Source organism: Prionailurus bengalensis, chromosome D4 (genome assembly GCF_016509475.1).
Source record: "Prionailurus bengalensis isolate Pbe53 chromosome D4, Fcat_Pben_1.1_paternal_pri, whole genome shotgun sequence".
Lineage (NCBI taxonomy): Eukaryota > Metazoa > Chordata > Mammalia > Carnivora > Felidae > Prionailurus > Prionailurus bengalensis.
This window is the reverse complement of record NC_057359.1, coordinates 87,177,336-87,190,355: the sequence shown is the minus strand read 5'-3', so window position 1 is coordinate 87,190,355 and position 13,020 is coordinate 87,177,336. Positions and strand designations below refer to the sequence as shown.

The following is a 13,020-nucleotide window of genomic DNA, read 5'->3' as shown; positions in this document are numbered from 1 at the left end:
CACGCCCTCCTAATCAGGCTCCTGCCTCCAGGCCCCCTGAAGAACCCCGGGTCGTCCTTGGGGCCCCATCGAGAGTACCCCACCAGCAGCGCCACTGTCCTCCACCCATGGTGCCAGCCTGCTCGCACGACAGACCTTCAGCCTCTCGTTCTCTAGCTTGAACGCGGAATACTCAGCAGTCTGCCGGTGTAGTCTCTCCACCAGGCTGTCCCGGTCTTCCCGCATCTTCTCCTCCAATGTTTGTTGTTGGTTTACAAGATCTGTCACCCGGCTGGGAGGTCGCAGAGTGAAAGCAGACAAAGAGAAGCAATTGCATGGGTTCTGAGGAGCCAGGTCTTTGTGTGGCGTGGGCCCAAGGGTTCCTCCCCAGCCAGTCCCATCTCTGTGCCCTGTCTGCCACTGTGGCGTTCCCACGTACCCCACCTCTTCTGACAGCCTTCAGATTGGTCTCCCATTCCACCCCCTCCAAAAGCCTTCTGTGTCCTCATCCTCCCATGAGGCCAAGACACTCCCTAAAGACAAGAACCAGAGACGGGGTCGCTTCCCAGCTCTCCATGGCACCCCCTGGATCTCAGTCCAGCAGGTCTTAAAGTCAGGACAGAACTCCGAGCCTGGGTGGTCAGGGACACCCCCAGACATTACACTTCCTTGTTCACAGGTGTGAACACTCGCCTAGCATGGGTGGGGACTGCAGTGAATGTATACGGCACGATGGGAGAGAAGCCAACTGCCCCTGCCCTCGCTCCCGCCCCCTTCCCCTCCATCACTCATCAGGGCTATAATCCAGTAACGGAGGACTGTGGCCTCACAGGAGCATTTGGGCTCACAGACCCAATACAGAACCTTTACACGGTATGTGCTCTCAGTAATGATCAATTACAGTTCATTCGGCAAATATTTGCTAAGCACAGACTAGGCCCAAGCAAACATATCCCGTTGTTTTACCCGGCAATCTCCTCCTCATCCTTAAAAAACGCAGTTCCGGGATGCCCGGGTGGCTCAGTTGGTCGTGTCCAACTCCAGCTCAGGTCATGATCTCACAGTCTGTGAGTTCGAGCCCCACACCAAGCTCTGTACTGACAGCTCGGATTCTGCTCTGGATGCTGTGTCTCCCTCTTTCTCTGCCCCTCCCATCCTCCCTCCCTCTCTCTTTCTCTCTCGCTCTCTCTCTCTCTCTCTCTCTCAAAAATAAATAAAAACATTAAAAAAATCCAAAAAACCCAGTTCAGACTTCCCTTTCTCAGGGCATCTCTTCCCCAATGCCTCTCATCTGTATCACGTGTCCTTCTACCTTCATTATCTGTAGATAATGAGTAGATGCTCAATAAATATTTTTCAAACAAACGAACACATGAATATAGGGGACACTGAGGACGTTTGAACGGTCACTGGTGCCTAGTGGCGAGAAAAGTGTGAGTTCAGTCCCCGGCAGCTTTAGGCCATTTTGGCCTCCTACTCTGACCTTCTGAGGGCTGGGCAACACAGCTGCCGTTACCGGGCAGACGACAGAGACAAGACAGGATCCACCCCCCCCACCCCCCCACCCCCCGGCACAGGAATGAGGACACCAGTGTGCACGCCCAGTTCCCACGCTGTGCACACCGTGACCCAGCTCAGCCCGGGACCGGCAACAGACTTAGCCCTGTGTGAGCAGAGAGTTCTGGCCCCTCCACGGCCCCCGCCTGGGCCGCCACACCTCAGCCCAGTGCGGCCCCTGACTGACGACACTACATGGCAGCCGCGAGGGCGCTGGGGCCCCCCTCAGGCTGCCAGGCTCCTTCCGCCCGTCTGCCTGCTTCCCTCATCAGCCCATATGCACCGTCGCCTAAACGCACGTACTCATTCAGGACGATAATTTCCAACTCCAGGTCTCCCTTGTCTTTCACAACTTGATTGTAGCGGCTCCTCCATGATTCCAGAGTGGATAAAGCTTCAGCGACATAAAGATCCTGGCAACATGGGACAACAGGGCCCGTCAGCCTGGGGTCAGCGCTGAAGCCGAGGCAGCTGGGGGCTGGGCTCACCCTGGACGACTCTTCACCCCTGCAGTCCCTTTGCAGAGAGCACCCAGGGTGATTACGTGAGCCCAGCGGCAGCTTCTCGATTTCTAGCCGTCACATGCGCCCTACTCGCAAATCCTTCCTCAACCATCATTCCCACCCACAAAACTGACATAGGCTAAACTCCCCTCTAATCTCTCGTCTCCAGCCAGCCAGCCAGCCACCCCGCTTTCATCCTTTTACCCATTTACTCACCCACTGCCCCCCGCCCCCCCCCCCACCGGCTCATTCACCCTTCCACCATCACCATCCCTCCGCACCCCCACCGCCTGCCGCCACCCCGGCCGCCCTCAGGGAAGGCCTGTCACCTTGTCAGCAAGTTGCACATGCAGCTGCTCAGCATATTCCTCACTCTTCTCAGCTCGTTCCTTCTGGGCCCGGATGGCCTTCTTTAAGGTTTCTTTGTCCCGGTCTCCCTTTTGCTTTAATTCCTTCAGTTGCTCCATGATGGCCTCCACTTCTGCCTTGTGCTGGTTCCCACTGCGCTCCAGGTTCTGGGAAGGAAGGGCCAGGAAGGGTCGGGGGAGTGGGCAGGGGGCAGGAAGAGACAAGAAAGGCAGAGACGGAGGGCAGAGACGAGGAAAGGGGACCAGCGAAGAGAGGGGATGGGGGACAGGGAAAAAGAAAATGGGTCACCAACTGCGTGGGGCCTCAGGGCTCTCTAAATGCAGGCCAGGGATGAGGGCCATTCCCAGCTCTCCGTGGCACCTCTCTGGGTCACTGAACCCATCGGGTCTTAATGTTGGGACAGAACTCTTCCTTCAGCTCCCAGTGCTGTGGTCAGAAGGATGTCTCACTCACTCAGCAGAGCTACGACCTCAGAGGGTCCCTAGCTCACACAGGCAAGCAGCAACTGAGACCGTTCCTTCCCCAGGGGTAGTTAAAAGACCCAGGGACCTAAGGGATTAAGTGACTGGCTCAGGGTCACGGCACCAAACCCGGTCACTCCTGGGAAGGGCACCCAAGGCCTCCGGGGTCCACTGCTCTTGCCACTGTCCCAGAGTCTCTCTGAAGCAGAAGGGCCTTGGCAGCAAGTGCCCCATAAACCATTGAGGCAAAGCCTTACTGAGTGTGGCTCACCACCCTGGGACTGCCATGTCCCGGCCCCTCCTTTCCCACCCGTGGGGCCAGCAGGTACCTTGATCTGCATGCACAGGCGACTGTTCTCTGCCTCTTTGCACCGGAGCTGGGCCTGCAAATGCCCCCGCATAGACTCCATGGATTTAGAAAGCTCGGACGCTGTCTTTGCTTGAGCCTTTGGAGACAGAGAGAAAGTGGCCGAGCCAGCATTTGAACCCAGATTTCCAATTCCAGAGTGCATTCTCCCCACGAAACTCTACTGGCTCATAAGGAGGAGCAACTGTCAGGGATGGTACCTTCTCACATTGTATTTCCTGGAGAAGTTCTTCTACTTCCTTGTCCTTGTCTTGCAGTAGTAACAGCAGGCGCTGGAGAGAACACACACTGTCATGAGCTCCCTGGGAAGAGCAAGGGAGTCAGGCCCAGGGGGGACAGCCACTCCTGTGAGTGCCTGGGCAACAAGGCCCAAGATCCCGACTGTGTCTGCCCATGTCCCAGAGACCCTGGCAGGAAGCATCCCATATCTGTATTGAACGTTCAAGACAACAAATACGTATTGATCTTGCAATTTAAGATAAAGTAACGTCAGGGGCGCCTGGGTGGCTCAGTTGGTTAAGTGTCTGACTCTTGATTTCGGCTCAGATCATGATCTCACAGGTCGTGAGTTCAAGCCCCGTATCAGGCTCCATGCCAGGCATTCTTTCTCTCCCTTTCCCTTGGCTCCTCCCCTGCTCATTAATTAATTTAATTAATTAAATTAAATTAAATAATATTAGTCATGGGAAACAATGAAAAACAAAACAAAATGCTAAATTAGAATCCCCATAATCCCCCAGGCAAAGAGAACCACCGTCAAAACACATTAAGAAGTCTTGGGGCGTCTGACTGGCTCAGTTGCGCATCAGACCTCAGCTCAGGTCATGATCTCACGATTCGTGAGTTCGAGCCCCGTGTCGGGCTCTGTGCTGACAGCTCGGAGCCTGGAGCCTGCTTCTGATTCTGCGTCTCCCTCTCTCTCTCTGCCCCTCCCCTGCTCATGCTCTGTCTCCCTGTCTCTCAAAAATGATAAACATTAAAAAAAATTTGTTAAAAAAAAACACATTAAGAAGTCTTATGCAAAAATGTTCCTACAACATTTACCATAATGTGATTAGATCTTCTACACCTTTTGAAACAGCAAGTTAAAGTTTCAATTTACTGATGTATCATAATTTGGTTCCTGGACTCTCAAGCTGGAGATGCAGATTTAGGCGTTATCCCCTTCATGCTGAATCCCCGACTGTCACCTTCGGAGAGGCCTCGGGGGCCGAGCGCCCAACCTTGGGAAAGGTGGCTTTCATCTTCCTTCTCCCTTGGGAGACTCGTGTGGGCATTAATACCTCAAATACTCCAAAAGGTCTTGGGAGTTAACATGGTGAATTTTTTGTGCAGGCCTGCCAGCAGTTTCCCGATTTGTGTGACCACAGATCACTCCCTGCTTTTGTTCCTGGCACCCATTAACATCGTCGAGGAACTTAGGGTTCCATGGACCAGCCTTTGGAGCGTGCTTCCTTGGGAGAGATTCCCAGAACTGGAATTGTTGAGCCAAAAAGTCTACCTTTGGATGGCTTTTAATCCATAATGCAAATAAGGAAATTCAAGTAACAGACTGATGGTTAGTAACTCCATCAGCACGAGCAGCAGCAGTGGAGCAGGCAAGGCAGGGGACATCAGCCCATTTTACAGATCAGGAAACTAAGACCCAAAGAAATGTCAGAGCGAGGCTGCCGTGTCCCTCCAGCCCCTCTGCGCACTGTCGCCTAAAACCCACTAGTTCCGCCAGGGGGCGCTGTGTTACCGCTTTCTCTGAGTCCGCCTCCGCCAGCCTTTTGAGTAGTGCTCCTTGTTGCTCCATTAGCCTTTCGGAATCCTTCAAGGGAAGGCACACAGGTCGTTAAGCAATGAACCAGATGCCTACATCCTATGGATTCTTTCCCTTTTCCAAAACTTACATTTTCCAATTATAGGAATCATAAATAGATTGCAACCTCATTATAAAATAATCACCCTCATCCACCTCCAAACCCCACCCCATTGTTACTAGTTTGATGAGTGTCCTGCCTATCCTTTCTCGACGCATTTATATATAGCTACACCTAGAGAAATGTTATCTTTTGGGGGGTTGGGATGCGAAGGGATTTATGAGTGATTTGACCCAAATGATAGCATACTGTATTTTTATGCTACAACTTGGTTTTTAAATTTTTTTTTTCAACGTTTATTTATTTTTGGGACAGAGAGAGACACAGCATGAACAGGGGAGGGGCAGAGAGAGAGGGAGACACAGAATCGGAAACAGGCTCCAGGCTCTGAGCCATCAGCCCAGAGCCTGACGCGGGGCTCGAACTCAAGGACCGCGAGATCGTGACCTGGCTGAAGTCGGAGGCTTAACCGACTGCCCCACCCAGGCGCCCCACAACTTGGTTTTTTATAAAGAGCTTGAGGGATGCCTGGCTGGCTCAGTGGGTGGGGTGTGCAACTCAATCTCGGGATTGTGAATCTGAGCCCCATGTTGGGTGTAGAGATTATTTAAAAATTTAAAAATCTTGGGGTGCCTGGGTGGCGCAGTCGGTTAGGTGTCCGACTTCAGCCAGGTCACGATCTCGCGGTCCGTGAGTTCGAGCCCCGCGTCAGGCTCTGGGCTGATGGCTCGGAGCCTGGAGCCTGTTTCCGATTCTGTGTCTCCCTCTCTCTCTGCCCCTCCCCCGTTCATGCTCTGTCTCTCTCTGTCCCAAAAATAAATAAACGTTGAAAAAAAAAATTTTAAATAAATAAATAAATAAATAAAAATTTAAAAATCTTAAAAAAAAAAACCAACAGCTTTATTGAGCTGAAAATTCAGATACCATACCCATTTAAAAAGCACAATTTAGGGGCACAATTTAGGGGCTCGATCAGTTAAGCTTCCAACTCAGGTCATGATCTCGTGATTTGTGGGTTCGAGCCCCGCATCAGGCTCTGTGCTGATAGCTCAAAGCCTGGGGCCTGCTTCAGATTCTGTGTTTCCCTCTCCCTCTGTCCCTCTCCTGCTTGAGCTCTCTCTCTTTTCTCGCAAAAGTAAATAAATAAACATTTTTAAATAAATAAATAAATAAAATGCACAATTCAATGTTTTTTGGCACTTTCCATTATTAATTTTTTAAATTGTGGTAACATATCGCTAACATAAACCATGCCATTTTACATTTGGTTAAGTGTAAAATCCAGTGGCATATATAGTATATCCAAATATTGTGCAACCACCACAACTCTCCAGTTCCAGAACATTTCCATCATCCCAACCGAAAGACCTGTTAAAACACTCTCCTTTCGGGGGCGCCTGGGTGGCGCAGTCGGTTAAGCGTCCGACTTCAGCCAGGTCACGATCTCGCGGTCTGTGAGTTCGAGCCCCGCCTCAGGCTCTGGGCTGATGGCTCAGAGCCTGGAGTCTGTTCCCGATTCTGTGTCTCCCTCTCTCTCTGCCCCTCCCCCGTTCATGCTCTGTCTCTCTCTGTCCCAAAAATAAATAAACGTTGAAAAAATTTAAAAAAACAAAACAAAACAAAAAAAACCACTCTCCTTTCCCTCCTCCCCTAGCCCCCTGCAGCCACTAATCGGCCTTCTTTCTCCAACAGGCCACTGCATTTTTAACCTCTCCCCTTGCACAGCCTCTGGGCAAGGAAGCTGTTCCCAGGTTGCATAAATGCAAACACTGTAGCAATGTACTGTGCTGGGCCAGACATGTACAAAGTGTCTCTCTCTAGGGTGGAGAGAGGCGGCATGCCTGGGCCAGAAGGTCTGTGATCTGAGGCAGCTGAAATGACCTACAAAATGCCTGCACGGATTTGCATGGCCATGGGCAGGAGGAGGGCCCTGGGTGGCGGCCAGTCTTTCCAGCAGACTCCTGCTGCTTTAGCTTGCATTTCCCCTATCACTCATAAGTTTATCAGCCACTGAGCTCCCTCTTCTTCCCCGACTGCCTGCTCACACCCTTGCCCATCTCTCCCAAACAGGCCGTGTCTGAGAACCATCTCTACTCTTCCGTAGAAGGGGGCTCGGCTCGCCTTCCCTTTTCCTCTCAGGCTCACAGGTCCCCTTCACCAGCCATGGCAGGGCTGGGAGTGGAGAGAAGCCAGCATCATGGTTTCTCCAGCAACAGGAAGAGGCAAAGAACATGGGATGAAAGTTAAGGACTGCAGCTCCTCTCACTGTTCTTTACACCGTGTCCTCCGAGCCTCCAGGGGGACACTACACAAACGAACACACAACTCTCACCAAATCCCCCATTCTAAGGAGCCATGGACTATGACCACCCCCATTTTAGACAGGAGGAGATCAAGGCTGGGAGAAGTGAGGTGAGCTGCACGACATCACACAGCTGGAAATGGCAGCGGTGGGCCCTAAGCCAACCGACCCCACAGCCAGAGCAAATTCTCATCCGCTGAGCATCCCGACGAAGCACAGAGATGGGGGGTACCGTCCCAAGAGCCATGGGGGCAGGGGGAGAGGAGAGCCCAGACTGAACAGAGAGTAGCCGCTGTGGGTGGGAGTCCAGATTAGCCGACCCTTCATCTCCAACGGGAGATTCTGGGATTCTAGGACAGTAGAAGCTAAGGGGTCAAAAAGGAGACAAATTGAGTAGGAAGAGGTTTGTCTGGAGGCCCCAGTCCCAGGACAAACAGCAGCAGCCCCTACCACACCAAACAGCTATCATGTGCCAGGCAGTATGCCAATCCCCCATCCATGCCCTCACGTGATACCACGTGGAAGATGCTATTCCCATTTCGCAGGCGGGAAAACTGAGGCCCAGAGAGGTTAAAAATTGTCCAGCCAGGAACACCTGGTTGGTTCAGTTGGTTAAGCCTCCAACTCTTGACCTCAGCTCAGGTCATGATCTCACGGTTTGTGAGTTCAAGCCCTCTGTCAGACTCTGCGCTGACAGCACAGAGCCTGCTTGGAATTCTGTCTCTCCCTCCCTCTGCCCCTCCCTCCCTCTCTCTCTTCTGTGTCTCCTCTCTCTCAAAATTAAAAAAAAAAAAAAAAGCAGTTAAAAAAATTGCCCACCCAAGCATATTGAGCCAGGCATTAAACAGGTATTAACTATTTTAAGAGAGTAATTTAGCTATAACTAATAAAACCGATAGAAATATATTCTAGAAACTCTCAAATACACCAGGATAGTATACATGAATGCCCCAAATAACAGTGCTTATTTAATAGCAAACAACTGAAAATACACCTCCATCAACAGAAGAAAGGATAAGTTGTGGAGTAGTCATAAAATGGAATATAGTGAAAATTAACTATCTTAGGTCTCAGGGACAAAACCTGATGAATCTTATAAAAATATTGAGTGAAGGGGTGCCTAGGTGGCTCAGTTGGTTAAGCGTCCAACTCTTGATTTTGGCTCAGGTCATGATCTCATGGTTCGTGAGTTCAAGCCCCACATCGGGCTCTGGGCTGACAGTGCAGAGCCTGCTTGGGATTCCCTCTCTCCCTCTCTCTGCCCCTCCCCCATTCTCTCGCACATGCTCGCGTGCTCTCTCTCTCTCTCTCTCCCCCCCCCTCAAAAATAAATAACATTAAAAAATATTTGAGTGAAAAAAGCAACTCAGAACACATATGGAACAATATCATTTATGTAAGGTTTGAAAACATGCAAAACAATACTATATGTTGCTCAGATATATATGTAAGTGATAAAAAAACTCAGATTGGAGAGAAAGGATCCCTCTGATAAGCTTATCATCAAACGTTTATTTATTTTTGGGACAGAGAGAGACAGAGCATGAACGGGGGAGGGGCAGAGAGAGAGGGAGACACAGAATCGGAAACAGGCTCCAGGCTCTGAGCCATCAGCCCAGAGCCCGACATGGGGCTCGAACTCACGGACTGCGAGATCGTGACCTGAGCCGAAGTCGGACGCTTAACCGACTGCGCCACCCAGGCGCCCCGATAAGCTTATCATCAAAGGAGACATTTGGAAGCCTGGTCTGTGAGCACACTGCTTATATTCCTTATTTTACATACTCATTGGGGGGGCACCTGGCTGGCTCAATCAGTAAAACAACAACTCTTGATCTTGGGGTTGTGAGATCAAGCCTCCCATTGAGTGTGGAGCCTACCTTGAAACTAAATAAACAGGGGTGCCTGGGTGGCTCAGTCGGTTAAGCATCGGCTTAGGTCTCATGATCTAACTTCAGCTCAGGTCATGATCTCGCAGTTAGTGAGTTCAAGCCCCACATCAGGCTCTGTGCCGACAGCTCAGAGCCTGGAGCCTGCTTTGAATTCTGTGTCTCCCCTCCTCTCTGTCTGTCCCCCGCTCATGCTCTGTCTCTCTCTCTCTCAAACATAAAATAAACATTAAAATTTTTTTAATTAAAAAAAATAAATATTTAAAAAATAAACACATAATGAATTAAATTAAATACTAATTTTTAAAAAATAAAACAAGAAGTTCACAGTGCTAAACATAAAATAAAATAAAATAAAATAAAATAAAATAAAATAAAATAAAATAAAACAAAAGACACTATGGTCTCTTTGATTTGAACCAAACAGGAAGACGGCTGTTTTTGCCATCAGTCTTTCCAGAATCATTTGCTAATATAGAATATCTTTCAGAGACCATCTTTTAAGAAAAGTGCAGCCCTACCGTTGGTACTAATCATTACCCGTCCTCCATTTAACCAGGGACCGAGCCCATCCCGGACTCCTCAGGTCCTTCCTGAGCCACCAGGTCCAGCTTTGACAACCAAGGCAGCACCCATCAACCGGGGTGCCCAGCACTTCACGTGAACGTCTCGTCAGGTCAGGCCAGGCACTGATAGTACGTTCATTTCCCAGACGAGGAACAGGGGGGGGACGGAGGCTCGGAGCAGATGGGCCCTTGGTGCCACGGGGTGCGGCTGAGTCCAAGCTCACCTCTTTGCAGTGCTGTTCCCTCAGCAGGTCTCGGAGGGTGCGGTTGGTCTCCTCAAACGTGCTCAGCTTCTGCAGGAGAAGTTCCTTCTGCCTCGTCAGGGTGTTGATGTCCGTGCAGGTCATTTGTTTCTCCTGGAAGACAGCAGGCAGTCTTACACGGTGCCAGGGGAGAAGGGAGGAGCCAGGCCCCTTTTAAGAGGTGCTGGTGCCAGGAAGCCCAGGTGAGAAGCCCAGTGCTGTGTACAGGGCCGGAGCGGTCAAGGGCAGGCTTCCCAGAGGAGGTGGGCCTGCAAGGATGGGGCAGGAGCTGAGAACGACAAGGGACAAGGGCCGGGGCGCCCAGCATGGGCAAGTGCAGTTAAGGCAGGCTTCCTGGAAGAAGTGGAGGAGGAGGACGACACCTGGTGGCCGACACTCGCAGGAATCAAACTGTGGCTGACACTTGCAGGAATCAGACTTAGGCCTTGACTCACTGTGATCCCAGGAGACCCATGATGAGGTCAACTCAGAGCCCCTGGCCACCAGAGGTCATCCTCGGGGATCAGGCCCCAGAAGTAAGAGTGGGGGTGGGGCTCGAGGAGTCCAGTGTGCCCTCCCCTGGCCTGGAGATGTCATAAAGTCAGCCTGATGACTGCGTACAGACCCCTCCCCGGCTTGCAGCTTGCCCCTTTCTGGGCCCAGTCCCAGGGCTGAGTGGTTCTCTGCCTGCCACCTACTGTCTTCAGCTTCCCGATGGTGTCCTTCAAGGCCATGACTTGCTTGGCAGCAGCAGCCCCATCCATTTCAGCCTCTACCAACTTGGACATGAGGCACTCCTTCTCCTGCTGGAGGTGTTTCTTCTGAAGCCTGGGGCCAGAGAGAATAGGGCTCTGTGAGCCCTCCCAGGCCGCGGCCCACCCGGAGCTCTGGGCTCGCCTCACAATGCCCTGCGAGGCTCATCTCCTGGCCAGGGGACAGTGGGGGAGGGGGAGGGAGGGCCCCTGGGAGGCCACCTGGGCCCCACAGCAGCGCCTTCACATCAGGTGACGTTATGGCATCTGCGGCCCTGCTTGCCTCTTGGTCATTAGCATCATCTCTGTCCCTGGCCATTGCCACAGCCTCGAAGCCACCACCGTCAGATCCGCTTCTGAGCCTCCCATCCACTCTTCACACCGGAGCCAAGCCTGGCCGCACCGCGCCCTGCTTTGAACACCCCTCCACGGCCGCTCAATGGAAACCCCTTCAAGCGACCGCTAAGAGCGGCCCCTGCCAACCTCCACGGCGCCCCTCGCCCTCTGCCCGCCCCCTCTCCTCCTTCCTGCCTGCCTTCCATTTCTCAGTTGCAAACTCCTCCCTGGGGGCTTTCACTCGAGATCCAGCATCCTTTCTTCCCCAGCACCTACTGCCCACCTCCCCTAACTACTCTGCAGGACTCTCCCTAAATGTTGCTTTTTCCGGAAAGGCTTCCGCTGCACTCCATGGGGGTCCTCCTCTCCCCTCACAGCGTGAACCACGGGCGCCATAGGCTAGCTAGCCGTGTGACTGCCGGACAGCCATAAGCCTGGGTATGCTGTGACCCGGGGGCAGCGCCCGGGCCCGCCTGGCGGGAGGAGCACACTTCGGGGCAGGGCCGCCTTACATGGTGAAGTCCTTCTCCTCCTTGATGCGCTCGATGTTGTGCCTCAGCACCGTGTTCTCGTGCTCGGTCTCGGCCAGCTCATGGGCCACCTCCTCCAGCTCCTCCTTCCGCTCCTCCAGGAACCTTTTGGCCATCTGGCGCTCACCTTTCTGCATCTTGACCTGTGCAGGGGCACGCAGGCAGGGGCCACTGAGGGGAGGTTCCTCCTCCGCACATCGCCAGGCCCATCACTTTGGACCAGAGACGGGCGCCTCCGACCGACAGACACATAGGTCACTTAGGTCCACTTGGCTGCAACCTCAGTTAATCATCACACAGACTCTCTGGGCAGATGCTACGCATCTCGTTTCCTCATGACAGAGAAAACCGAGTACACAGAGCCTAAGTGACTTGCTGGTTGGGGACAGGGCCAGGATACAGACCGTGGTTCGGCTGGCACACCGCAGGAGAGATGTCACAAAAAGGCCCACGCGCTGCGGGCTGTGGAGAAAGGGCTTGCCAGGCGGCCAGCCCCAGGTTCCCCAGGAGGGCCCACGGGCCCCAAGTGCAGGGTGGGGGATTAAAGACACAGGCCACTTTAGCACTCGAGACCCAAACTTCACGCCAGCTCCGCCACCCTCCCGGTTGGGGGCCAGGGACTTCCAGGTCGTTTCCAATTAAGGGCATGGCCCACCAACTGAGGACAAACTTCCTTCACCTCTTTGGGGCTTTGTTCTTTTTAAAAACTTTTGTGTCAACTGGGAAACAGAGGTCCCAGCGTCCCAGTCACTTCGTCTCCAAAACGGGGACAATAACACCACAGGCTTCATTTACTGTTGGGCCAGATCAAACCAGGGCTTCCGTACAGAGCACCAGGAGGGTCGGGGCCAGGCCTGGGCTAAGCGCTTGATGGAGAGGGGTCCCAGGTTGCCCCGGCTACCTCCCCAGAGGCATCTAATGCCCTGGGGCAGCCTGCTGGGAAGGGCAGGAGGCCTGCGGGCAGGCAGCCTGAAGGAAGCGGTCACCAGGACCCGCTGTCCTTCACACCCTCAGGCCAACAGCTATTTTACCCCCTACCTCCCTCACCTCAGACTTGAGACAACCGACCGCGTTCATTAGACTGTCAATCTTCTTATCATAACGGTTCATTTTACAGTGACCCGAGTCGTCATCTTCTGTAGAGAGGTCACTTAACCGCATCACCGAGACCAGCTTTTCTGAAGATGGTGGCGTGATCTCCAGGCAATGAGGCGGATTCTGATGCAGAGGAGGGAGAGACACGTGAACTCGTAAGGCAAAGCCACAGCCATCAGCTCCAGAGCCACCTGCTTGTCCAGGGGA

The 13,020-nt window shown here is 52.7% G+C and overlaps 1 protein-coding gene across 22 annotated transcripts in view; it reads right to left on the bottom strand.

Annotated features, from left to right (window-relative positions):
- ODF2 (outer dense fiber of sperm tails 2) overlaps positions 1-13,020 on the bottom strand; it is a 35,754-nt gene that overhangs the window by 10,784 nt on the left and 11,950 nt on the right. For all 22 annotated transcript variants that reach the window (XM_043566064.1, XM_043566060.1, XM_043566070.1 and 19 more), the window contains 10 exons: positions 12,766-12,936; positions 11,701-11,861; positions 10,799-10,928; positions 10,083-10,214; positions 4,978-5,049; positions 3,437-3,508; positions 3,199-3,315; positions 2,369-2,554; positions 1,840-1,949; positions 136-271 (listed from right to left, as the gene is read on the bottom strand). In XM_043566064.1, the coding sequence (XP_043421999.1) occupies positions 136-271; positions 1,840-1,949; positions 2,369-2,554; positions 3,199-3,315; positions 3,437-3,508; positions 4,978-5,049; positions 10,083-10,214; positions 10,799-10,928; positions 11,701-11,861; positions 12,766-12,936 (1,287 nt within the window). The remainder of the gene's footprint in view (positions 1-135; positions 272-1,839; positions 1,950-2,368; positions 2,555-3,198; positions 3,316-3,436; positions 3,509-4,977; positions 5,050-10,082; positions 10,215-10,798; positions 10,929-11,700; positions 11,862-12,765; positions 12,937-13,020) is intronic.